Raw genomic sequence first — 26,771 nt, 5'->3', positions numbered from 1 at the left:
CCTGAAGCTCCCAGCCACCTGATGAACGCCTGCTGCAACTGTTGGTGTTTTCGCCCGTCGATGCTGCAGGGGGCAGAATGCAAGTTTGGGTCCGGGATGATGCGCATGGCGATGACATCACGATATCCGGGCAAAGGAGATCAAGACGCAACGTCATACAGCCGCCGCAAAACTCCTGCCGAATTTAGCGGGAATCGATGATCTCACCGGAGGCGCTATTAGGAGCTGCAAAGGAGCCCAATTTCTGCCCCTTTGTCTAACTGGCCAAGCTGCTGTTAGGAGAACAGGACTTGAATTTCTTCCTATTCTGACTGCTTGACTGGCCTTATTCTGACATTGCAAAGGACTGATTTCTTGATCTTTTACTCTAACCTTACGACTTCTTACTTCCACATGAGACAAAGACATTACGCTTTTTATTCCTTAAATTTAGTTAAAAATTTAATTTCTGGGTTTAAATTTTAATGTCCAGTTAAGAAGGGTTAACTAAATCACATAAGTCTCTTCGAATATTCTGATCAATTTTGATAGACATCAATCAGAAATTATTGATGGTCAACTTTCACTTGTTCCACCAGGCCAGGTCTCTATATTTATTTTAACATCTATAGCACTTAAGCCACAGGCAAGCGCCATAAACCAGCATTCATGTTCCATTAACAAACCAACTCAGATTGCTTGACCAACTTCCAAATAAAAGTGTCCTGTCCATCAGCTTCTTAGCTGGTGACAGTTTTATGGTACCTTATGGCTCCATGTAAATCATCATCATCATCATAGGCAGTCCCTCAGAATCAAGGAAGACTTGCTTCCACTCCTGAAGTGAGTTCTTTGGTGGCTGAACAGTCCAATACGAGAGCCACTCTGTCACAGGTGGGACAGATAGTTGTTGAGGGAAGGGGTGCGTGGTTTGCCGCACGCTCTTTCCGCTGCCTGTGCTTGATTTCTGCATACTCTCGGCGTTGAGACTCAAGGTGCTCAGCGCCCTCTCAGATGCACTTCCTCCACTTAGGACGATCTTGGGCCAGGGCCTCCCAGGTGTCAGTGGAGATGTCGCACTCTATCAGGGAGGCTTTGAGGGTGTTCTTGTAGCGTTTCCGCTGCCCACCTTTGGCTCGTCTGCCGTGAAGGAGCTCCAAGTAGAGCACTTGGTTTGGGAGTCTCGTGTCTGGCATGCGAACTATGTGACCTGCCCAGCAGAGCTGATCGAGTGTGGTTAGTGCTTCAATGCTGGAGATGTTAGCCTGGACAAGGACGCTGATGTTAAAGCGCCTGTCCTCCCAGGGGATTTGTAGGATCTTGCGGAGACATCGTTGGTGATATTTCTCCACGACTTGAGGTAAAAGCCATCAGGTGGCTTTCTGTATGTGTGTGGCAGTCATTGTCCTAGTTTCTTGTAGTGCGGCTTCCCAGAATTCAGTGTTACCCATCAGTTTCCCAGAATTCAAAAACCCCACAAAGCTACAGCTTCCCAGGAAATATTCAAATAGGAGATGATTAGGCTACAGAGAGGTTAAGAAAATTTGGCCTAGAAATATGTGAACGCCACAAAAGCTGTCGGTGCCACCGCCAGCGGGTGTTAATAGATGCCGAAAATAGGGCATGGACAGGACTGAAAAATTCAGACTGGGGACTAATCAACATTAGCCCAGCACTAAACACACCATGCAATGCCATCCTGTTGGTGTTCGTCCCAGCAAGAGACCCCAATGTAGTGTGGCCAAAGCATCATTGCCCAAGAAAAAGCAGCAAGAACAGCCTGCTCTGAAAGCGAGGCTGTCATTTAGAAAACATTGTTGGTTTATTAAAGGAGCAATGCCTTTTAAAAGGAAAAACAAAAAAAATCATGTAAACACGAGCAGTTTTTAGCCCTTAAAGCTTAACTGCCTTCTGAAAAAAAAATTAACATTAAAATGAATTCCCAAATGGGGAATTAAAGCTGAATCCACTCATAGCTGAATTCACTTCCGCATCTCAAAAAATTGGAAAAGTGCTACAGCACTATCACAAAAGGCTCAGCAAGCCAGGGAAGGAGCTCCCAGGGTCTCGCACACAGCACTCCAGATTTGTGCAGGGGGTCAACACTGCAACAGATGTCCTCTACCCCTAGGGGTCAGGAGGCCTTCCAGAAAGGAGAATGTCAGGCTACATCACCGATGCCGTCAAGGTCAGTGAATGCATCTTCAAAAGCCATCTCCTACCAACTGCACTATGAGCCTCACACACTGCTCAATGCACGACTTCCCTACATCCACGCTTCAATCACTCATTTACCAACAATCTTTACCAAGCACGAGGCACACCTACTATTCCTAGCTTCACTTCACCCCCTTAGAGTAGACGTGCTGGCCATTCTTGGCAGGGGCATGGCTGAACCCTTGGAATTGAAAAATATAAGATGCTAGTATCGTCTTATGTTATCCTCCTTCTCTCTTACACCTCTTGCTTTCCCCCCCCTCTCCTCACCACAGCTCTACCCTTGTGCCTTCCTCATTTCACACACCAAAGAAATGCAACCTGCCCAGCTAATTGGTGACCAAGAAGAGGGAGAGGAGAGTGAAGAAGAAGAAGAAACACCATCACTTGATTTAACTCTCCACCAGCTCCTCAAGGTAGACCAGCAAGGCCATTTGCAGTGTCTCCCACTGAAAGTCAGCAACCTTCCACCAGCCAGGCTACAGCCACTGGGAGTAGCACTGCGTGACATCACTAGGATAGGAAAAGGCACACACAAGACAGTCACTAAGGGAATTCATAAGGATCCTGAGTTTATTTCTTGATGTCATATTGGATGGCTGGATGTATAAAGTTGGATTGGACAGTTTGCTTTATGGTGGCTTTATTTCAACATTGTGGCCAAGAGGACACTGTGGTGGTCAGTAACAGAGGGAAGGTAAGGTGTGGAACAAATGTTGAAAGGGGAATTGGGGTTATGCTCACTGATACCGCAGGCGGATGATTCCATCCCAGATATCCCGGCTAGAAAGGGGCTGTCTGGGTTGCATCCTTCCTTTTGCTTCCTCCTCTTCTGCTTCCTCCTCTTCAGCTTCTTCCTCATAGGCTTCTTCCTCTTCTGTTTCTTCCTCTTCCCTCTGTGAGAGAATGCTTTAATCTGAAATAAAAGCATAAAATACTCAGCAGGTCAGGCAGCCTCTCAACCTGAGAGGTGAATTCTGTTTCTCTCTCCACGGATATTGCCTGACGAGCTGAGTATATCCAGCATTTTCTGTCTTCCCAGAGGCCTTCTTTTACCATTCCAGGCCTTGCAAGTGTCCAACAGCACTCCTTACACACTTAAAAAAACTTTTAACATGTATTGCACCAAGCCACTACTTCAATAAAATCAAAAAAAATCCAGTATAAAACCTTAAATGCAAATGTACCTGAAAGATGTGGGTGTCCCTTTAAAAGGTGGTGACAGCTGCTGAACGCGGGGTTTTCATGGCAAGCTTCGGACCCAATGCTGAAGTCAGTGCTAAGGTCCAAGTTCACCGAGGTGACGTTACGTTGGCATTGCACGTCACCTCTCCCTAATTTAAATTTGCAGGCTAATCGCTCTTACCGGCAGAGCTTCCAGGCCTCTGACAGTGTCAGGTGCTGCAGGACCTGCCACCAGCTAGCGGCAAGAGCAGAGGCTGTCCTTTTTTCATTACATTGTGACGGCAATGGGTGGCATCAAGCTCCCGAATTTTTAGCCCATTAAACTGATCGACAAAACTGTCTTTTTAATTATGCCTCCATAACAGTCAATCTTTGATCTCTCCTACTGCTTTACGTTATTCTGTTCTTGTCTTACGCATGTTGAAGGGCATTATTGCATTTTGTTATTAACTAGAGACGGATTTAGAAACGGTAGTTTTGTACTGTCTTGATGTAATACAATAAATTGTCAAACATACCAGATGTCAATGTGATGTACTTCTATGTTCCATCTGCAGCATAGTATACACCTTAGCTTGAAGGTTAGGGTAAATCAGTGATGATTACCAGTAACAGCTTTATTATGTTTGCTATAGATGAGACCAAATAATATGTGCCTTGTAAAAGAAAATAAGAAAATTATTAATGCACTGAACAGTCTATTCTGAATGTCTTGGCAAGTGTTTTTTTTTCATTTTTGTAGTCTGATAAATAATATGAGAATGTATTCTCTGAGAGAAAGTCAAGAGGTGATTTGATTGGTGTTTTAGGATTTTAAAGGGAATACAAAATGTAGACCCTGACAAGCTGTGTCACCTTGTCCAGAACAGCAGAACCCGAGGACATGGCCTGTGCTTGAAGGGTTCTATGGAAACAATATATCAGTGAGTGAGTGGTCAATCTGTGAAACAGGCTTCTTAGAGCGATGATCAAAGCAGTTAATATTGATCAATTGAAATGCAAATTAGATAGATTTCTTTCAGAAAATAACATTTTGGGATACAGTATATCAGTAATTTGAGACACGACGGCCGCGGCGAATCCAGGGTTGGTGGCGTGTGGGAAACATGCTCCTGGCTCCAGCCCGCCCTTTCGCAGCAATCTTCTGATGGGGGGGCTTGTTAAGCCCACCCTTTGGGGTTCCTTGCCAATTAACAGGAAGCCAGTCTGATTGAGATCATTTGATGATGCGTCATCAGCCGGTTTTCTTAAAGGGACCATGCTCACATTGCATTGACAGTTCTTCTGTCAGTGTTCTGCAGCATTAAGCTGCTGCAAACACTGACAAGCACTGCACAGAGGTGTACGGCTGCACCCAGGCTCTCCCATCTCTCTCTCCAGATGCTTAAGGAGGGAGACACAGCACAAAGGGAGGCTCTCTTCCCTTCCCATGGGCGGAGGTGATCTCACCAGGACACCAACGCAACCTGGTTGCACATTGCACAGGACGGCACCAGCAAGAATGTCATCAGGAGGCCCTGGCTGCAGTGCTGCGAACCTTTCCATGATCTCAGTAGATCACAAAATGTTGCTGCAAAGCCGCACTCAACGTCATCCTGCTGTGCCACTCATCACATCTCCATCACTCTGCCTTCCCTACTCGACCCCTGCACATCCTTACTCACACCAATTTACCTTGCACCTCCACCCATCCCTCTCTATCTACATTATCAGTTCCCCATCTCACTCGCCACCCCTCACACTCACCCTCATCCTTGTCCAATCATATCAACTAACAGCACATTTGGGTCCTTAAGCCAATGTTCATTTAAAGTTTATGTTGATGTGTTGTCAAACATTGAAATCTTTATTTTCAGCACTTTGTGTCCTTGGACAGATTTGTGAGCATCTTTGGAAGTGGCTGAGTGAGTTGTAGTGAATGGAGAAACATAAGGGAACCCCCCCCACAAGGAATGGGTTGGGCATTGCAGGGATGCCTTATGGAGCTGGTGTGGGATGGTGTTACCCTGATGCATCATGTGACAGCCAGGGTGTACAACGTCAAGTGAAGTAATTGTGGTCATGGTAAGGCCATCCCTGGTCTCCCGGGCAGCAATGTGGTCAGGTGCTGATGTCCTGTGTAGCATCAAGTGATTGCGGAGAAGGTTGGTGTTGTTGTTGATGATGCTAGTGTGTTTAGTGATGTTGCTGTCGGGGCTGATAGTGGTGGGATTCTGAGGACAAAGGTGAAATTTTTTCAAGGGCACCGATGCTGCTGGAATAGATGGCTGGTGAGGTTGAGATGACAGAAGCGATCTGTCAATGGTGAGAGAGGTTGCTCCAAGGAGGTGACAGTGAATAGAGAGTTCACTGCAAACACTTTCAAACTGTATGCAGGTCAAATGTCTCTTCCAAATCCTAAAGGCTTCAACTTCTGACATTGGAAAGTGAACAGCTGTGAAATGGTAGCTTTTATACCACTTCTGCAGCTGTCAACTAGCAAAAGCAATGGAGAGTCACTGAGAACCTGACTCCACTTACCTGGCGTGTTCTCCGAGGGATGGCAAACCCATCGAAAGGTTGGTAAAATTGTAAGCATTCAGCTACCTCCGAACTATCTTAATTAACTGGCCCGCCGCTTGCTGTTGGGTCTGCGAATCATACACAGCCCTGACAGTTGAGAAATTGACACGGAGGCGAGTTTAGAGCACGATCCTGACCCGCTGTCAATCACGGCCATTTTGACAGTGGGCTCGCCTCCAAACCCGCACTCGCAGGTCTGGGAGGATTCTGTCCGACATGTGGTATACGTAGCAGGCTTGAGAAGGTCAGGTGAGTTTGGACCTATGGTTTTCAAAGCTCTCCACCTCTGGGGCTTTTCTCGTGTCATATCTGCGTCTGTTGTAGACTCATTGATAGTGATTGATTGCTTTGATTAGTCAACAACTCTTGTATCATGCGACTACCATTTGCCCAGATTGTTGGAAGGTGAACTAGATAGACCTTGGTCTTTTATCGGCTGGCAATTCCTATGCTCATATGAATGCCTCTTTAAATAGTGCTTCTAAATGCCGTTTCATGCCGATGGTATTTGGCTGGTCCAGCACTGTGCACTAATTCCACTATTTGCTCTGAAAATGGCATTAAAACATTATCGAACCCAGATTTGAATATTTCTGTGATGTTCCTACCTGCTTTCGGCAGGCGCCAGGGTTGCACTAGTGAAGGCCCGAGAAAAATGGCAGCAGACAGGAATAGGGTGGTAAGTAAGCACCATAATATTTGGGCTGCTATCACCTCATTTGCACTGGGTGGAGTGAATATATATATATATATATATATATATATGAATATATATATATGTGCTCTGTTACATTGATTAAATGTTACAATCTTCCAGTGTAACATTAGATCAGCACCCTTCAGTATACATCATATTGTTAGGGAAAAATAGATTGAGATTTTTTGTTACATGTGTTTAAATGTAAGTTCTGTATTACTAATATTTGTTCACCAATATATATTTTTACACAGCAGTGATTTTTTTTGTTTTGAAACTCCCAGTATCAATGCATTATAGTTTAATATCTTTATATTTCTCAGACAAAAACATCTGCATAATATAGCATCTTGTTAGTTTTAGACAGTTCATGAAAATGTTTCAGGCTTCACATCAGATTGGATTTTATAATATACCCTTTCAGGGATCTACAATGAGACACCTCTGTCAACCTTTACTCTATTCACAGCTCTGACAGCTGTTTGAAACAAAAGAAGCTACATTTAAGTAATCAAAATATCTGTATTGCTTGGCCGTTTACAGTTCCCTATCAAGACATAGAAAAAATGTTAATTTTAGAAGATTTATTTTATGGCCTGTAATTACTGTCATTAAGAAAGCTCTGGAGACTAACATGGAGCTTTGACTGAAATTTAGCTTGACATGTTCCATAATTAATGCTGAATTAACATGTTACATTATGTGGCAGATAAAATTATTTTCCTTGCAGTTAGAACTGCAATCAAAGCATGAACTCTGAATGGTTATACTGGCTAGCAAGTAAGGTTTCAGAAAACTGGGAATCAAAAAATGTATATTCATTTAGAAGCAATAAAATGTAAAAAAAATCAGAAATGTCCTTTGTTTTAGCAAGAATTGCAAAGATTCATAAAATAGCAACTTGCGGTCTTTAATATAATGAAAAACAAAAGGTTTATAATTACAGCAGATAATTTTATTAACTGCACAATTTATTGCAGTTCATTATTTCAAAAGACATGTTTGCAGTAATGTGCTATGCATAAATAACATAATAAAGTACAAGACAATGATAATATATATTTATTTTTAAAAAATACGTAACGACAATAAACTTTGCATAATTTGCTCCAGGCTAGAATCACAGTTGGCAACAGTAGTCATATTTGTTTATGTAAAGCTTTCTGAATACAATGGGTGGAATTAGCACCATGCATTACAAATGATAAGAAAGTTCCATCTCTCCAAATTCCAACTCAGATATTAATTGATTGGTCTACTTTCAAATCTGCCTGAGTTCCAAATGTGAGTTCAAATGAAAGACTCTTGTTCAAAATTCAGTTTTTACTCTTAACACTGCAAGTTCTTTATTTCCAACTGATCTTGTGCTGCATTTATAATTGTTAGTTCTCAAGCCTACCTAAAAATAGATGTTACTAAACTATATTTATGTTAGCTATGCATTAGTTGTATGAACACATTATATAATTTGCAATACTTTAAGAACACGTATTAAACACTTGAGTGAGAGATTTTATCCCATAATAATGTTTTAACTGGAATGCCGAAGAAAAGACAACAGGGCCAAAATTCCAGTAAGCCCGTCCCATCAGCAGATCAGTAAGGCAGAGCAGAAACCACAGATGCCCAATTGAAGGATGCCAACCTCATTGCAAATTGTGGGACGTGGGTCATTAGTTTGTTTGGGGCAGGCCCCTCTAATTTGCCCTAAATCGGGTCTTTCCGGTCTGGAGAGACCTGCAGGGAAAGATCTTTAGCGCCAATGGGTGCCATAAATCTGGGAGCGTGTTAAGTCACTTCAGAAAGTCGTTGCATGTATGTGTCAGGCTCCCTTCCCAAAGGACAACAGTGAACCAGTTGTTTATTTTAATGAGAATCATGCAGGTTTCGGGGGCCAAATTTGATAGCTTACTATGATGGCATTTGAAGTCAGAGTCGCTGAATTGCTAGTCAAGTACTATATTAAACTATCATAACAATTGTAGATGGTGAATAAGAGAGTTTTGATTAGTCTGTTAATTTTTTGTTATTTAGGTACAAAAATATGAAGAGAGATTAACAGAACTTAGTATTCAACTGAATCAAACATTGAAAAAGAACCAGGAAAACATCAAAGATTTGGTTACTAAAGATGAGCAACTGATTATACATGAAAAGGAAATAACTGTCCTTCAAGAGAAGCTCCAAGACAACATAGAGGAGGTACAGTAGTGATAGCACAGTATAGCCTTATATTAATATATAATAGTGTTTATAATTCGTTGACTACTTCTGTATATCCTATGAAGCAATAGAATCAATGTTAGACTTTCCACTTTTTTTGCATCGATACCACCCACTTAACATTCATTTTAACCTGAGATGAGGTACAACGCCCAGATAGCACCCATTTAGGCACAAAATAGAAACTAATGCTCACTTATTGCCCGGCGTTACTTTCGTCATATAATTAACGCTGAGAAATAATAATACCGCCCGGCCACTTTTTTTTTTGTCGTAAAGATCAGAATGGCTGAAACCAACGCCCATAATATCGCCGAGCATTACTTTCGGCACCTCGCCCACATATCGCCGAAAATATCGCTCGCCGGAAAACTGAGATAAAGTTGCTCTCACCTGAACTATACCCCGTGGTATGGGCCGCATTTTTTAAATCAGAGGTCGGTTCATATAAAAGGCTGCTTCAACTTCTGGAGGTCTTTTAAGGCGATTTGAACATCTGAACAAACATCTTATCATACTGTAGACGATTTGAAGTTATTTTAGGTGTCTTAGTAGGTAGATTTATTGTTTGTGAACAATAAGTATAATACTGAGAGTTGTTGTAATGGGGCCTGTAATTTCTCAGCCTGTCTTGATGACTACACACATGCTGCAGACTAGAGATGGCAGAAGGTATATTCAACAGCATTATATGCCCAATCAAAGATGTGCCAGACTGCTGAGGAGGGTGAGACCTTACATCCCACACACTTACAGGGAGAAACGGTCTTACCTGAACTTGTTCGATAACACGCTCCTTAGGAGACTCCGCTTCCGCAAAGAGGTTATCAGTGAGATATGCCAGCTCATCAAGAGAGATGTGCAACTTGCCAACACCATCACAACTGCACGTTCCATTGAGGTCAAGGTCACTGCGGGAGTTGCCTTCTATGCATCGGGTTCCTTTCAGGCCTCAGCTGGTGACATTTGCGCTATATCTCAGCATGCCACACATTGCTGCATTCGACAGGTCACTGAAGCCTTTTACGCATGCAGGATGTACTTTATCAGCTTCCTTATGACCAGGGAGGCACAGACTGAGTGGGCTCTCGGATTCTCCAGAATTGCAAACTTCCCCAAGGTTCAGGGAGCAATAGACTGTACGCACATCGCCATGCAGGCACCTTTTCAGGATGCAGAGGTTTTTCGGAACCGCAAGGGATTCCACTCCCTGAATGTGCAACTCATTGTCGACCACCAGCAAATTATAATGGCAGTAAATGCAAAATTTCCGGGCAGCATTCATGATGCTCACATCCTGTGTGAGAGCGCTGTATCTGATATGTTTACCAGTCAGCCACAAGCTCAATGCTGGATGGTTGGTGACAAAGGATATGGCCTCGCTACCTGGCTGATGACCCCCCTGAGTAACACCCAGACAGAAGCCGAGAAGCGATACAATGAGAGCCACAGAGTGCCATGCAATATCGGCGAGAATACCATTGGAGTGCTTAAACGGCGCTTTAAATGCCTGGACCACTCAGGAAGCGAGCTACAATACCACCCTGAGCAGGTAACTCAAGTCGTGGTGGTGTGCTCCATGCTGCACAAATTGGCTATCAGGAGGGGACAAGAATTGGCAGAAGGGACTGCCGGTCCACCTCAGGAGAGAGAGCAAGAGGAGGACAACGAGGTGGACGCTGACCTCGGGCCAGACAATTAGGCTGATGATGAAACCATGCCCCTGCCCCCCTCTAGATTGCAGGAAAGGGCCTGTGGTGGCTACATAGCTTCAGGACTCCAACATCAGCAGCTCATAAATGAGCGCTTTGCTTGAAATAACTTTGTTCGGATTTACAAAGCTGCAAGACTGCTGTGTCTGCAGCTCATACATGAATGCTGTACATTACCTTGGTGACAGTTAAAGTTTAAGTTGATTCAAGTTAAGTTTAATTATTCCCTTTCATGTTAAGGAATCACCAGTGTGTAACGGTGCAGCTATCTGAGACAATGTGCAACAAGGTTATTTTAAATAAAAAATATTTAATGAGAACACTTGTATGAAATCATAATTATAACTGTAAAAAGCACCCCACTCCACAACAAATTTATAACATTTATATCATTCATTCATAGTTTAATATTTCCAACAACAGTTCATAAACATAGAACACAAATGCAAAAAAACAAAGTGCCCCCCCTACCCCAAACCTCCCAACAAAATAGTAGCAACAACATTAAAATACTGTGACCACGACAACACCTTCGGCCATGCACCTCACTTTCCTTTCTTCTCACTGCCCCCCCCCCACTTCTCCTCTCCACCTTTACCCCTTCCCCTCCTGATTCCAAGCCGCCTGGCCAAGGAGCTCTTCAGTCACTGCTTCATTGGGGTGATGACAGTAGAACCACTGCTTGGACTGATATGGGAGAGGACGGTCCCGAGGTATCCCAAGATCTTCCTCCTGGCTCTCGTGTCATTGGCAATGGGGGTGCGACACCTTGGGGTCCAGTGCCACGCTCCGGGACGACTGGGAGGCCTCTGCCACCAGTGTTCCTGGCTATCACCTCCAGGGCTTCCGCCATCCATGGCACATACTCGCTCATTGTGGCGGACATGCTGGCCAGCTGTTGGGATATGCCCCCCATTGTCTGAAGGTCTGCTGACCTATGTCAACACTCCTCCTGGACAAGTGTACCATGTCCCCGCTCAGATCTGCCGCTCGTGGAGCAGACTTGCTGCATCGAACCAACCTCCGTGTGGTCGGTGCCATCCTGGAGACACCTCAAGTGCCCTGCGGCAAGGTGCTTGGGCCCAGTACCTCCATGGTGGAGAAAGGAATGGCCACAGGAGCACGAGATGTCATGGGTGTTGACTGCATTATGGAGCTTGGCGATGCAGACCCCTCGAAGTCTGCACTCTCATCCGTGGAGAAGGCACCCAGCAGCTCCATGGGTGAAATTTGGGGCTCCTCAGCACCAGATGCTCGATTGTCCGGCGACTCTGGCCCCGGACCCCAGCTTCTGGGCTCGGTGGTGTTGCATGGGGCCACACTGCTAGCTGAGCTACAAAACATAAATGAGGTTATTAGAGGAGAAGGGGGTGCTAGGGTCACAAGGTGAGTCCAGTGCTACACACAGCATATGCACGACAAAAGCAGAACCGCTATCAAAATCATCACAGACATCACATTTCATGACCATGACCAAATTCTGCATTGCAATCATTCTCATGAGGCCATCATTATTTAGAGAACACTTTTATCAATCGTCTATCATATATTATTGGCCGGATATGAGTGGGTGTGGCATCTTATGACTTTACATCACGCAATGGTGTATACTTTACTCACGTGGCATCACATCAGGTTCTGCTGCCGCATGCGTGGCCGACCGGGGGTGGCTCCCCAATAGTGCCAGCACCTGCTCCTCGATGTCGATGAGCTCGATGATGACTGGTGACCCGCCACCCGTTCGCCTCTGCTCGGCCCGATTTGAAAGCTTCTTCTGTAAAAGGCAACACCAGCATGACATGGCATGAGATCATTGCGTGAGATCATTGCTAGGTACTGTCACAGAGACTGATACAACACATAACCGACAGATGTAATCATGATTATTATGATAATTATAATTTTTTACCTAAAGGCGTACACTGTCAACACAGGCTTTGAGTAAAACATTCCCGGTATAAGTGTAACACATCACAGCTAATTTTAATCAATCATTACACTGATATAAATATATAAGTACATGTAAATAAATGTAATACTTACTCTGGCGGATCCGACAAGGTCGTACCAGCGCTTGCGGCAAAGGTTGCCCTCACGCACCTCGTTGGTCGCCGACAAGACCACCTCGGCTATGTTGGCCCATACCCTCTGGTAGACCTTTGGGGTGGACTTCTCATGCACACCCTGTGTCAATTGACCCCAACGTGACTCCACCTCCTGCAGGAGGGATGCATTTGCCTCGTCGGAGAATCTCCTCGCTCGTTTGCGTCCTCCCAATTGTTCCTCTCCCACCTCACTGCTTTCGCCAACGTCCTCAGTCTCCAGAGCATGCTGGGTCGCCTCCTCCATCCCTTCCATTTTAAATATTATTTTTCGACAGAAACTTGGTGGCAACAACGTTCTTTGTGCTCAGCAGCACAACATACCCACACAGGCTTTCAGTTCCTCTCTGCTCCCTCTCTCATCTTCTGCGCATGTACTGATGACCCCTGACCTCCTGAAATGCGGGAAACGACTGTTGCCATGCCGTTGCTCTGGACGGCGACAGTTTATGGCAGAAGGTAAAAAAAAATGTAACACTAACGCCCATTGCAGATCGCTCGCGGTAACGCCCATTGAAAATGTGCGATAATCTGGCGATCTCAAAACCCATATTTACCGCCAACGCTGGAAATAACACCCATTTTTGGGCAATCTGCACAAAAGTGGAAAGTCTGGCCCAATATTCTTCATCTATCAGTAACTCGATAGACATCTTGCTCTTACTACACACGAATGAATACTCGAGTGCAGAGAACCACTTTCTTCAAAGCGAGGTAGCAGCATTTTTTTACTTCAATAAAAGTGTATGGGGATAATTCTGTATTCTCAAGAGAAGCACAAGTTGGAGATAATTATAGCCACAATGCACTGACCCTCATTCTCTGCAAGAATAGCACCCTTTATTACTCTTTATGTGCTGTCTTAACATCATTTTTTTTACAACACAGTTATTGAGGTGATCTGGAGTCTCCTATTCCTTTTCCTCGTCTGCATGCTATCCCTGGGTGACATCACCAATATGCAGTCAGTGTTCATATGTGTGTTGGCAACACTCAGCTCTATTACTTTCGTAGACCACACAATATCCTTTCTGCTGTCAGGCAGCCTACCTGATATTAAGTCATGAATGAGCCAGTATTCCTCGGGAAAACTAAAGCCATCTTATTCAGCTCGCTTCAAAATCTCTGCCTTCCTATCACTGACTGAGTCCCTATTCCTTACTGTTCATTTAAACTGAATCAGAATGCAAGAAACCTCAGTGTTCTGTTTGATCCAGAGCTGAGTTTCAAACTTCTTATCCTATCCAGTATCAAAACTGCTTACTTCTGTTAGGAATATTAATGTTGTAATATTATAGACAAGGCTGCAGCCCTGCATCTATATGCCAAGCATGAGTTCAGCACACAGTCAAACATTTGAAGGTTAAATTAACTGATATACTCACAGCCAACATCGAGATTACATTAGATATGCTCGTGGAAGAGCACGTTAAAGCCAGTTGAGAACAACTGTCACACTCTCTTCTTCCAACTTCTTCCCTTTACTGATATCTTCCCATCTATGGTTATGGTCTCACTTCATTTATATTGTTTGTAGACTGCACTAATCTATCGGCCTTTGCATTTAGTGCCAGTCCCTATCAAGATTCTCTGGGCCTGCTAAATATAATGGTCCCAAAATTGCATGGAAAGCATTAATGTTTGGGTTATCAAGACATAAAAACCTGATAAACATGTGCCAGCTGGCCTCAAAGAATGCTGTAATTGATCTTTGTACAGACATAGGGCTCAATTTTCCCCAGTTATCTGCACTGTTTTTTTGGCGTACGGCGCTTTTTTTGGCATAAATTAAAATATCCAAGTTTCCCCCAAATTTCTGTGCCAGCGTAACTCAATTACGATTTTTTTTACATTAGTATTTTTTTACGTCATAGGGGGGCATAACCTGATGTCTGCGCCAGTTTTTCACATTTAAGCAAGTTTGGCCAACTTACATTTTTCCAAGGACGGCGTATGTGACCATTCCCAAAAAACCTTCTCGGCACTTAAGAAAAATCAGCACGCATTAAAAAATCGACGCAGAAAGACGCCATTGTTTTTAGGCGAAGTTTTGGAGGGAGTCAAGAAGGCAAAGAATATGTATCATGAAGCTTAATTTTTTTCAAAGTCAAAAGGGAGAAAATGGATGCCGATGTCTAATGCAAAATTTTTAAATTTTTCAAAGTACCACGCCACCACCGAACATCTCCTCACCAGGCTCGAGGGTCAGAGCACCGGCCGACAGAATCGCTCCCACACCCAGACACAGAGGCTCAGGGCTCGGCTTCAAAAGAAGCCCGGAGGCAGTGGGGTGGGGTGGAAGCTGAACTGAAGACATGAGAACCCTTAGGCTATATAGCAGCTTCAAAAGAAACCCGGGAGAAGGGGGAGGGGGTGGTGGGGTGGAGTCCGAGCCCCTGTGTCCGGGAGAAGGAGCGATTCTGCCGGCCGACCCTCGAGCCTGGTGAGGAGACGTTCGGTGGTGGGTGGGGTGGTACTTTCAAAAAAATCAAAAATTAAACAATTACATTAGACTTTGTTTCTTTATTGAAAGCCTAGCTTCCCGTTCTAAGCAAGCGTATTGCGCATGCGCAGACCAGGGTGTGGTCCATACTAGGGCGTCGGCCTTAGGGAGAGAGAGAGGAAAGAAGGTGTGAGTGCTTTGTCCTGCTGATTTGAGCTTCTTGCAAAGCTACAATTAAATTGTGGGGGCAATATTGATAATGCCATACCTCGTGCAAGGATTCTGCATGATTGTGCTGCGGAGAAGATTGATTAGACATCATCATATGAGGAACTTCAGAGCACGAAGGATGATGGGCAGGAGGCCTTACCCATGTTGGTTACATCGAGACAGACATTCACACCTGCACCTGAGTAATGCAGACTGTGTGAGAAGGCTGCATTTCCGCAAAGAAGTTATAACCGAGATCTGTGAGTTAACAAAAACACCTTAGAAGCCTTAGAAGCATCAGGAGGACTGCTTTGTCAGTTGAAGTAAAGGTTACAGTTGCACTTTCATTTTATGCATCTGGATCACCCCAGGCCATAACTGGGGATGTGTGTGCCATTTCTCAACATGCAACACATATCTGCATTCGGCAGGTGACTGCTGCACCATATGCCCGGAGGAATGACCACATAAAGTTCCCCATGACCGCCCAGGCAATGCGTGACAGGGCTGTGGGCTTCTCCAGGATTGCTGGCTTTCCAAAGGTACAGGGCTGCATTGATTGTACCCACATCGCCTTGCAAACATCTTTGGAAGATTCCAAGATGTACAGGAACATAAAAGGCTTCCACTCCATGAATGTGCAGCTCGTCTGTGACGACATGCATCGCATCATGGCAGTTGATGCGAGATACCCTGGGAGCATCCATGATACATTCATCCTATGCGAGAGCATTATATCTGCCATGTTTCAGCAGCAGCCAGAAGGGCAGAGCTGGCTGCTGGGAGACAAAGGGTACGGCCTCACCACCTGGCTCATGACGCCCCTACGCACAACCCGGATGGAAGATTACTGGGAATACAAGAAGTTGCACATAGCGAAACGCAGCATAATAGAGAGGACCATTGGCATCTTGAAGCAGCGTTTCCGATACGTGGACCATTCCGGAAGGCTACTTGCAATATTCTCCTGAGATTGTCGGTCAGTTCACTGTTGTATGCTGTATGCTGCACAACTTAGCCATCATGAGGCAGCAGCAGCTGGTAATAGAAGACCCACCTGAAGTGAGAATGGCTGATGGTGAGGAGGATGAGGATGAGGAAGCCATGCAACTACCTGAACTCGGAGCATCACGGCGAAGGAGGGCAGGCTGCGTGCCCCTTTAACAATTGCTCGAGCTTTGCACCAGCAGCTCATCCATGAATGCTTTGCTGCCTGAAGGCTCAGCGGCAAGTATTCCAAATGGACCATGTTTACTGTTTGGACCTGTTCCGTAATGTTGTGTTGTGTTAATGGAACAAATAATGGAAATGATTCTTCTTTAGTTGAAAAAATTGTGTTAATAAGGGAACAAATAATGTAAATGATTCAGTTATAATTTAAAATATATTTTATTCAAAAGTTTAACACTTGTTTGTACTTAACTTAACTTTAATAAAAATATTCTTCTTTCAAATGTTAAAGTTTTCAGTTAAGATCACTTACAAACTTTAAGATCATTTACAAACTTTTAAACTTGTAAATTTACATCACTTACAAAAAACTTTAAATTTGTTATAACAGTAACAACAACAACAACAACAGCAGCAGCAAAGAAAGGCTGCGTCCATCTCTCCTCTACCTTATTCTAAGACCGCCCGCAGCGCTTGGTCTTGTTGACTCCACCCCTGCCCACAGGCGATGGCGCAGCATTTCTCGCTTGGTACAAAGCTTATTCTTTTGAGTATCTCGAGTAATGTGCACTTCTTGATGGGGGACGTGACAGGCGGTAATGTGGAAGGCCCGGATTCGGCCTCTTCAGAAGCTGGTCTGGGGATTGGAGTGGGATGTAGCAGTTGATTCCATCATTGTCTGCGGGGTCTGGGCATGTTCCCTTATTGCAGCAGCTACCTCCAACATTCCCTCCCTCATATGTCCTGACATTTTGTCAACTACCTGCAACATTTCCTCCCTTATGTGCCCGCATATTGTTCTAATTTCTCATGAGAGTGTTGTTGCTTCTCCCAACAGTCCTAATACCTCATCACCCACCCCACTAATGATGTCCAGGAGTGATCGCGTAAGGTCAATGCTTTCTGCACTCATTGCCATCATCTGAACCACATCTGTTACAGCCTACTCTCCTTCCCCTCCTCACCCTGGGTGTGGCTCGCTGCACCCCACTGGAATCCCCAGCCTCGGACTTAGTGAAGCCATGGAATGTCCCAACACTCGTACCACTCAGGAAAGGGGCTGGCACCTCAATAAGCAACGCCAGCATCTCCTCCAGAGTGAGTGCAACAGTGGGGGCTTCATCCTCCCCCTGCCCTTCCCCCTCCCCCTCACTCCCATTCTCTTGGTCTGGAAGGTGGGATTGGATGATGTTCTCCTCTTCAGGCTCGTCTGCATCTGAATCTTCTTCTGCATCGGCTTCAGCCTCATCAGGGTTGGCCTCAAATTCTGCAAAATATAACAGAACAGACAAATGGTTAGCAGCAGAGGAGGGGGGCAGGGTGGCAGGAGTAGACTCACACAGCGCAGGCAGCAGCCTCATTTGAAATTTGAAGGACCACGATGAGTGATAGCACATTGCATCAACCGAAGCGTAGCTGACGGAGACATCCCCATGAACCGTAGCATGGCTAGCCCATGCAGTACTTAACATTTAGCAAAGCCAGACTGTGGAATTTGCAGGACTTACCCTCTCCCTCGAGTGTGGGCCCAGCTTGTGCAGTGGTGGTTGCTTTTTTCCAGGCAGCACCCATCAAAGCAGTGACTCTGTCTTCCAAGGGTGTCAGTGGGTGCCGATTTGCTGGGCCTCCTCCTGTTCGAGTTCTCTCTCTTTTGTTGTGAGCCACCTTCCTCTGCAAAGATGAAAATATAACTTTTAAGAGAGGATGGCTTTCTGCTGGGTGGGACATACAGATGGTCACATTTACACTTGCAATTCCATTGAATACATGAAAATATTACTTACACTAACTACTTGACCAAGGTCCTACCACTTCTTTTTGCACTGGCCTCCAGACCGCGGGGTGGTCACCATTGTACATTAATCTGCAAGTTGGTTCCAGCATTTCTTCATTTCTTTGGGTGAAACTTTCATGTGACCTCTGCTGGTGTCCAGCTCATGCCCTCTGGCCTCAATTACAGTAACTAGTGCCTGCCTCCACTTCTTGTGAGAAATTCTTGGTCCTTGAGCCACATTGCATAATGCAGCTGCGATTTGTTTCACTAAGAATTAAAGTTTTCACACAGTTCTCACACACAACTGGCTCTTTAAAAATGGCCGAACGCAGACCGGGTGGTGTACTGGGTATACGTGCCCATAGCGGTCACGTAGAAAACGTCATTTTTTTGGGGGAGGGGGCGGGGTGGCATCCTTTTTTCAGTGCAGACATTAGGCTTCACCCCCCCCCCCCCCCCCCCAAAAGCTAAAGGATAGGCTGCGCGGCGCCAATTAAAAAAATTTGAATGGGGAAACTTTCAAGTTTTTGTTTGGAGTAGTCAGGGCCAAAAGAAACGGGCGTAACTCTTGAAATACGCCAAAAAATGGCATTGGGGAAAATTGACCCCATAATGTCTATTGCTTTTGCAGTCTTTCAATCATTGGCTAAAAATTTGTGACCACTACAAAAGCTGCCGGTGCTACAGCGGCCGGGGCTTGGCGGCTGCTGAAAATGGTGGTGCTAATAGGACTGACAAATTGGCACTAGAAACTAATTATCATTAGCCCAGCACTAAAAGGGCAATGCATTGTCATTTTCTTAAAAGGGCAATGCTTTCTGAAATTATAAAAATAAAAATAACGTAAAAATATGCAGTTTTTAGCTCTTACAGCTCAACTGCCTTCTGAACAAAAATTAGCATTGAAAAGAATTCCCGAATGGGAGTCTTCAGTTCTTAAAGCTGAATTCCCATCCGAGCCTAAAAAATGGAAAATGTGCTTCAGCACTAATGCAAATGGCCCAGCAAGCCAAGGAAGGGGCATCCAGGGTCTCGCACGCAGCACTCCAGCTTTGTGCAGGGGGTCAACACTACAAGAGAGATTCTATACCCACAGGGGCCACAAGGTACTCCAGAAAGAAGGGTGTGGAACCACATCACCGAAGTCGTCACTGCTGGCAGTGTCACCCCCACGCCCTGGCTCCAGTGTCCAAAAAAGCTTCATGACCTCAGACCAGTGGGCAAGGTCAGTGAATGCATCTTCAAAAGCCGTCTCCTACCTACTGCACCCTTCTCAATGCACAACTTGCTCCCTGCCCAATAACTCACTTATCAACAATTTGCACCAATCACAAGGCATACCTCCAATTCCTAGCTTCACCTCACCCCCTTGGAAGAGACCGTGCAGGCCATTCTGGGCAGAGGCATGAGTGAGCCCTTGGCCAGCTTCGGGGCTGCAAGGATACAAGATGTTGATATCCTCATACGTTATTCTCTTTCTTGCATGCACCTCTTGCTTTCCTATCCTCCCCTCACCACACCTCAACCCTTGTGCCGTTGTCATTTCATGCACCCAAGAAAGGCAGCCTGCCCAGCCAGTGGGTGACCAAGCAGAGGGAGAGGAGAGTGAAGAAGAAACAAACACCGTCACACAATTCGACACTCCCAGCCACCAACTCCTCAAGGATGACCAGCAGGGTCATTTGCAGTGTCCCCCACTGAAAATCAGCAGCCTTCCACCAGCCACGCTGCAGCCACTGAAGTAGCACTGTGTCACATGAGTAGGATAGGCAAAGGCACAAGACAGTTACTGAGGGAATGCATAAGGGTGATGAGTTGATTTCTTGATGTCATATTGGATGGATAGATGTATAAAGTTGGATTGGAAGGTTTGCTTTGTGGTGGGTTTTATTTGAGCATTGTGGTCAAGAGGAGGCTGTGATGGTCAGTAACAGAGGGAAGGTAAGGTGTGGGACAAATGTTGATGGGGGAATTGGGGTTGTGGTCACTGGTACCGCAGATGGATGATTCTATCCCGGCAAGATATGGGCCGTCTGGGTTACATCCTTCCTTCTGCGTCTTCCTCGTCTGCTTCTTCCTCTTCCCTCTGTGAATGGATGGCGTAAATCTGAAATAATAGCAGAAAATGCTGGAAATACTCAGCAGGTCAGGCAGCATCTTGACCTCAGATGTGAACTTGTTTCTCTCTCCACGGATGTTGCCTGATCTGCTGAGCATTTCCAACATTTTCTGTCTTCGCAGAGGCCTTGCTTTACCATCCGAGACCTTGCAAGCATCCAGCAGCACTCCCTGCACAGTTAAAAATCTTTTAACCAATCCACTACTTCAATAAAAAATGTTTAAATCGAGTCCAAAAGCTTAAATGCAAAATTACCTGAAGGGTGGGTAGATGCTGGGAGGATGTTACCCTTGGCTGCAGATTCTAGAACTAGGGGTCAGAATCTCACGATAAAGGGTCATCCATTTAGAACTGATATGAAGCGAAATTTATTCTCAGAGGGTTGAGAACGTTTGGAATTTTCTACCCCAGAGGGCTGTGGATGCTCAGTCGAAGAATATATTCAAGTCTGAGATCGATAGATTTTTGGGCACTAAGGGAATCAAGGGATGTGGGGATAGGGCAGGAAAATGGAGTTGAGGTCAAAGATCAGCCATGATCTTATTAAATGGCAGAGCAGGTTCAAAAGACCTTATGGCCTACTCCTGCTCCTATTTCTTATGCTGTATGGTCCTCTAACTCTGACCTTCTAATCTAACTCTAGAACTTCCAAGCAGAACACCTTCACCTATCTGTTCTTGCTCTGCCTTTAAAAACCTCCTGAAAACACATTTCTTCATCCAAACCTTTCTTAACTCTCCCACAAAGGCTCAATGTCTGTTTCCCCCATGAAGTGCCTTGGGACATTCTTCTATGTTAAAAGCACTAATTAAATGCAAGTTGTTGTTCCAGATTGCGCTGAATGCTGGGAGACAGAAATACAGAGTGAAACAGCACAAGCAAAGAAATTGTCACAGATACAATGAGCCGATTGGCCTCCTTCTGTGCCGAAAATTTCTATAATCCTCACTCAAGAAACCTAGTTTAGCAACTGATTGTTAACTCTGCTTTTAAGCTTCTGTATACAAGTGAGACCATGATCCTCTACCTTCCATGTAGAAGCCTGCATTTTCATGGTGTAGTGCATTCATAGAAACATAGAAAATAGGTGCAGGAGTAGGCCATTCGGCCCTTCGAGCCTGCACCGCCATTCAATGAGTTCATGGCTGAACATGCAACTTCAGTACCCCATTCCTGCTTTCTCGCCATACCCCTTGATCCCCCTAGTAGTAAGGACTACATCTAACTCACATTATACAGGAGCTATATAATGGCTTGACTCTACAGTAGCTGCCAGAAACAACAGCCGTTTATTATCCATGGCAATCGAGCAACTTCAATCATATCAAGAGAGGAACAGGTTTTTCAGATATTTCTCTTGGAAAATTAAGAGGGTTCCATCTCATCGAAGAGTTCAAAACACTCCTCAATAGAGAAAAGCCCACACTGGTAACACTGCATCAAGTCCTTCAGATATTGTGCCCAGGCAATGGGATTACCGCAAACAAACTTTAAAATACCTACATGACATTGTCATTTAATCTGATTGCTGCAACTTTGTCAGTACACTATGCTCCATTTCAGCCTTTTCTCAAACTCAGCGGAGTAGAAATTTGTTTCCGTTTTGCCCAGCTTTTGTGCACAAAATCAGCGTTCAATCTGTTAGTGTCTGGCCTGTATTCGTTCACCTATTCTAGTGCTCCTATTAGATGATTCCTCTGTCAAAGGAGCCTGGGAGGTTTTCTTCTCTTCTTGGGCAGTCCCGTGGAGTCGAGAATGACTTGCTTCCAAACTAAAATGAGTTCTTCAGTGACTGATGAGCCCAATGCGGGACCTACAGTCTCTGTCACAGATGGGGCAAATGGTGGGACGGGTAAGTGGGGTGAACACTCCTTCTGCTGTTTGTGCTTGGCTTCCATGTGCTCCTGATGAAGAGACTCAAAATGTTCGGCGCCTTCTCGGATGCTTCTCCTCCACTTTGAGCGGTCTTGGGCCAGGGATTCCCAAGAGTTGGTGGCGATGTTGCATTTTTTCAAACAGGCTTTGAGGGGGTCCTTGAAATGTTTTCTCTGCCCTCCTGGGACTCGCTTGCCGTGACTTAACTCGGAGTAGAGTGCTTGTTTCAAGAGTCTGCAATTGTGCATTCGGACAATGTGGCCCGTCCTGCTGATCGAACATGGTCAATGCCTCAATGCTGGGGATGTTGGCTTGAGAGAGAACGCTGATGCTGGTGTGCCTATCCTGCCAATGAATTTGCAGGATTTTGCGGAAGCAACGTGGTGGTATTTCTCCAGTGCTTTGAGGTGCCTACTATACATAGTCCATGTCTCTGAATCATTTAGGAGGGCAGGTATCACTACTGCTCTGTAGACCATGAGCTTGGTGCCAGGTTTGAGATGCTGGACTTCGAACACTCTTTTCCTCAGGTGACCAAAGACTGCATTGGCACACTGAAGGCAGTGTTGGACTTAGTCATCGACATCTGTCCTTGCTGAAAGTAGGCTCCCAAGGTATGGGAAGTGGTCCACATTGTCCAAAGTGTCATCATGGATCTTGATAATCGGAGAGCAGTACTGTATGGCGGGGGCAGGTTGGTAGAGAGCCTTTGTCTTACGGATGTTTAATGTAAGGCCCAGCCTCTCGTACGCTTCAGTGAAGGTGTCAGCGATGGTTTGGAGTTTGGCCTCTGAGTGTGCACAAACGCAAGCATCGTCTGCATACTGTAATTCAGTGACACAGATTGGAACAACCTTGGATCTGGACTGGAGGCGTTGGAGGTTGAACAATTTCCCGCTTGTCCTCTAGATTAACTCCACTCCAGCGGGAAGCTCGTTAAAGGTGAGATGAAGCATTGCAGCAAGAAAGATTGAGAAGAGCGTTGGTGCAATGACACATCCTTGCTTGACCCCGGTCTGCACATATTGGGTCTGTGGTTGATCCATTGGTAAGAATCACGGCTTGCATGTCTTTGTGAAGCAGGCGAAGGATGGTGACAAATTTTTGAGGACAACAGAATTTGAAAAGGACACTTCATAATCCCTCACAGTTAACAGAGTCGAAGGCCTTTGTGAGGTCAAAGAAAGCCATGTACAGAGGTTGATGCTGCTCGCTCCATTTTTCTTGGATTTGTCGCGCGGTGAAGATCATATCCGTTGTACCCCTTAGTGGGCGGAATCCGCAATGCGACTCTGAAAGGGGCTCTTCAGCCACTGGGAGGAGATGATTGAGGAGGATTCTTGTGATAATTTTCCCTGTGGCAGACAGCAGGGAAACTCCTCTGTAATTATCGCAGTCAGACTTGTCACCTTTCTTGAGGATGGTCATGACATCTCAGGAATCCCCTGGCATCCTCTCCTCCTTCAAGATGTGAGAGATGAGGTCATGGATTCACGCTAATAGTACTTCTCCGCCATGCTTTACTACTTTGGTGGGAATTCCATCTGCTCCTGAGGCCTTGTTGTTTTTCAGTTGTCGGATGGCCTTTTCAACCTCATGCCAGGCTGGGATTGTGCCGAGGTGGTGGCGGGTGGCATGCTGTGGGATGGAGTCAAAAAAACTCACGTCAAAGACAGAATCTTGGTTAAGGAGATCTTCAAGGTGCTCCTTCCAGCGGGCACTCTGCCTCTCTGTCCGTGATAAGCATCTCGCCATTCTTAGCTCTCAGTGGAATAGAACCTTGAGTGCTTGGGCCGTAGGTCATTTTGACTATGCTAAAAAATCTACGTACATCGTGATTGTCGGCTAGCTGTTGGATCTCCTGTGCTTTTTCCACCCAACATCTGTTCTTTTGGTCACGAGTTTTTTGTTGGACCTCAGCCTTCAGTTGTCTGCTTTCTTTCATTTGAGTTGTGGTGTTGTTTCCACTTTAAAAATGCCTTGCATTTGAGGTTTATTAGCTCCTGGATCTCCTGGTTGTTCTCATCGAACCAGTCTTGATGTTTTCTAGTAGTGTAACCAAGAGTCTCTTCACAGGTGCTAATTATGGTGGACTTGAGGGTAGACCAGGCACTATGGACAATCCGTGGTTCTGGATCATTGGGAGTCATCAGATTGGCTGTGAGGCGTTGACTGAATAGGGCTTTCTTTGCAGGGTCTTTGATTTTTCGACAGCAGCATTTCTGTTGCCGCCACCGATTTGAGGCTCATCATCACAGGCAGTCACTCGAAATCAAGGAAGACTTGCTTCTACTCTAAAAGTGAGTTCTCAGGTGACTGTACACTCCAATGTGGGAATTACAGTCCCTGAACAGGTTGGGCAGACAGTCATTGAAGGAAAGTGTGGTTGGGGAGCCTGGTTTGCCTCATGCTCCTTCCATTGTCTGCGCTTGGTTTCTGCATGCTCTCGGCGACGAGACTCGAGGTGTTCAGCGCCCTCCTGGTGTTCAGCTCTTCCTCCACTTTGGGCAGTCTTGGGCCAGGGATTCCCAGGTGTCGGTGGGGATGTTGCACTTTTATCAAGGAGGCTTTGAGGGTGTTCTTGAAGCGTTTCCTCTGTCCACCTTGGGCTCGCTTGCCATGTAGGAGTTCCGAGTAGAGCACTTGCTTAGGGAGTCTCATGTCAGGCATGCAGACGATATGGCTCGCCCAACAGAGCTGGTCGAGTGTGGTCAGCGCTTCGATGCTGGGGATGTTAGCCTGGGCGAGGACACAGACGTTGGTGCGTTTATCCTCCCAATGAATTTGCAGGATCTTGCGGAGGGAGCGCTGGTGCTACTTCTCCAGCACTTTGAGATGTCTGCTGTATATAGTCTACGTCTCTGAGCCATATAAGAGGGCAGGTATCACTACTGCCCTGTAGACCACAAGCTTGGTGCCAGATTTGAGTTCCTGGTCTTCAAACACTCTCTTCCTCAGGTGACCGAAGACTGCGCTGGCACAGTGGAGGCAGCGTTGGACCTCATCATCAATGTCTGCCCTTGCTGATAGTAGGTTCCCGAGGTATGGAAAATGGTCCAGGTTGTCCAAGGCCGAGCTGTCGATTTTGATGATGTCTACCTCTGGCAGCATCCTGGCCTCCCCCGGCGAGGTTTTGGCCTCCCTCCGCCAGCGATGTCTTGGCCTCCACCCCTCCGGCGACATTCTGGCCTCCCTCCAGCGATGTTCTGGCCTCCCTCCAGCCACTGGTCCCACACAACTGCGGAACCCCTGTCGAGCATGTGGTGCATGCAGTGGCGGCAGCCACTCTGTCCTCTCTTACCTCTCCTCCTCCCACAAAGTGGATCTCTGGCCATCCCAATGCCTGCCCACAGCCAGGATCTAACACATGGAAGAGGGAAGCATTACCTCAAATCTTTCACCCCCACTCTCCACACCTCAGATCTCCCACCGTCTCCCTGAAAGGCGCTGCTCAGTGCCGAGCTTACGGCTCGCAACTCACTGCAGGCAACTAGGCCCATACAGTAGACCCTGGTCTCCAGTCATCTTGGACCCCGTTGCCACTGGATCAAGACCTTGCTCTGCTTAGTTTGAGGCTACATTGATGGAGATATCAGAGCGGATTAGGAGGTGGTCAGTCCACCAGTCGTCAGCACCTGTCATGGCGCGAGTGATGCGGACGTCCTTGCGATCCCTCGCTTGGATGATGACGTAGTCTCGCAGATGCCAGTGCCTAGAACGAGGGTGTTGCCATGAGGCCTTGTACTTGTCTTTCTAATGAAACAAGGTGCTGGTTATGACAAGACCATGTTCTGAGCATTTCGTCAGGAGGAGGATACCATTGGAGTTGGTTTTCCCTACAACTTCCCTGCCAATCACACCTCTCTAGAGGTCTGTATCCTTTCCAACTCTGGCATTAATGTCGCTAAGGAGAATCAGCTTGTCGCCCATTGAACAACTTCTCCTTTAACTCCACTCACTTCCTCCAAATTAAAGGTGTTGCTATGGGTACCCGCATGGGTCCTAGCTATGCCTACCTTTTCGTGGGATATGTGGAACATTCTTTGTTCTAGTCCTACTTGGGTCCCCTCCCTCACCTCTTTTTCCGGTACATTGTTGACTGTATCGGTGCTGTTTTCTGCTCTCACCCTGAACTAGAACCTTTCATTCACTTTGCATACAGTTTCCACCCTTCCCTCACCTTCACATGGTCCATCTGCAACTCTTCCCTTCCTCAACTTCTGTTATGTATTGATGTGTGTATCGTCCTGGTACCTTAAATATAATGTAAGCACAATGCTACACCACAGAGGGCGCTGTGGTGGGAAACCTGGAAGTACCTGCAACAGGCACTATACAAGGCTGACCACCACACCTGAGAAGCACTCTGGAACTGAACAATAAAGGACGAAGGTCACAGTAGTTAGATTTACACCAGGCCGTGTGGAGTCAGTGATTTGTGTGCTACATACACCACATTGGCGACAAGGAAGCGGACGAACTCCACGCAACAATGGCTACTCT

General features: G+C 45.8%; 1 protein-coding gene across 1 annotated transcript in view; it reads left to right on the top strand.

Moving 5' to 3' along the window:
- The window catches only part of LOC139266053 (polyamine-modulated factor 1-binding protein 1-like), an 887,264-nt gene that overhangs the window by 798,822 nt on the left and 61,671 nt on the right, over nt 1-26,771 (top strand). The window contains exon 27 of the mRNA XM_070883919.1: nt 8,675-8,842. Coding sequence (XP_070740020.1) covers nt 8,675-8,842 — 168 coding nt within the window. The remainder of the gene's footprint in view (nt 1-8,674; nt 8,843-26,771) is intronic.

Source organism: Pristiophorus japonicus, chromosome 1 (genome assembly GCF_044704955.1).
Source record: "Pristiophorus japonicus isolate sPriJap1 chromosome 1, sPriJap1.hap1, whole genome shotgun sequence".
Lineage (NCBI taxonomy): Eukaryota > Metazoa > Chordata > Chondrichthyes > Pristiophoridae > Pristiophorus > Pristiophorus japonicus.
This window is presented reverse-complemented; position numbering and strand designations above follow the sequence as displayed.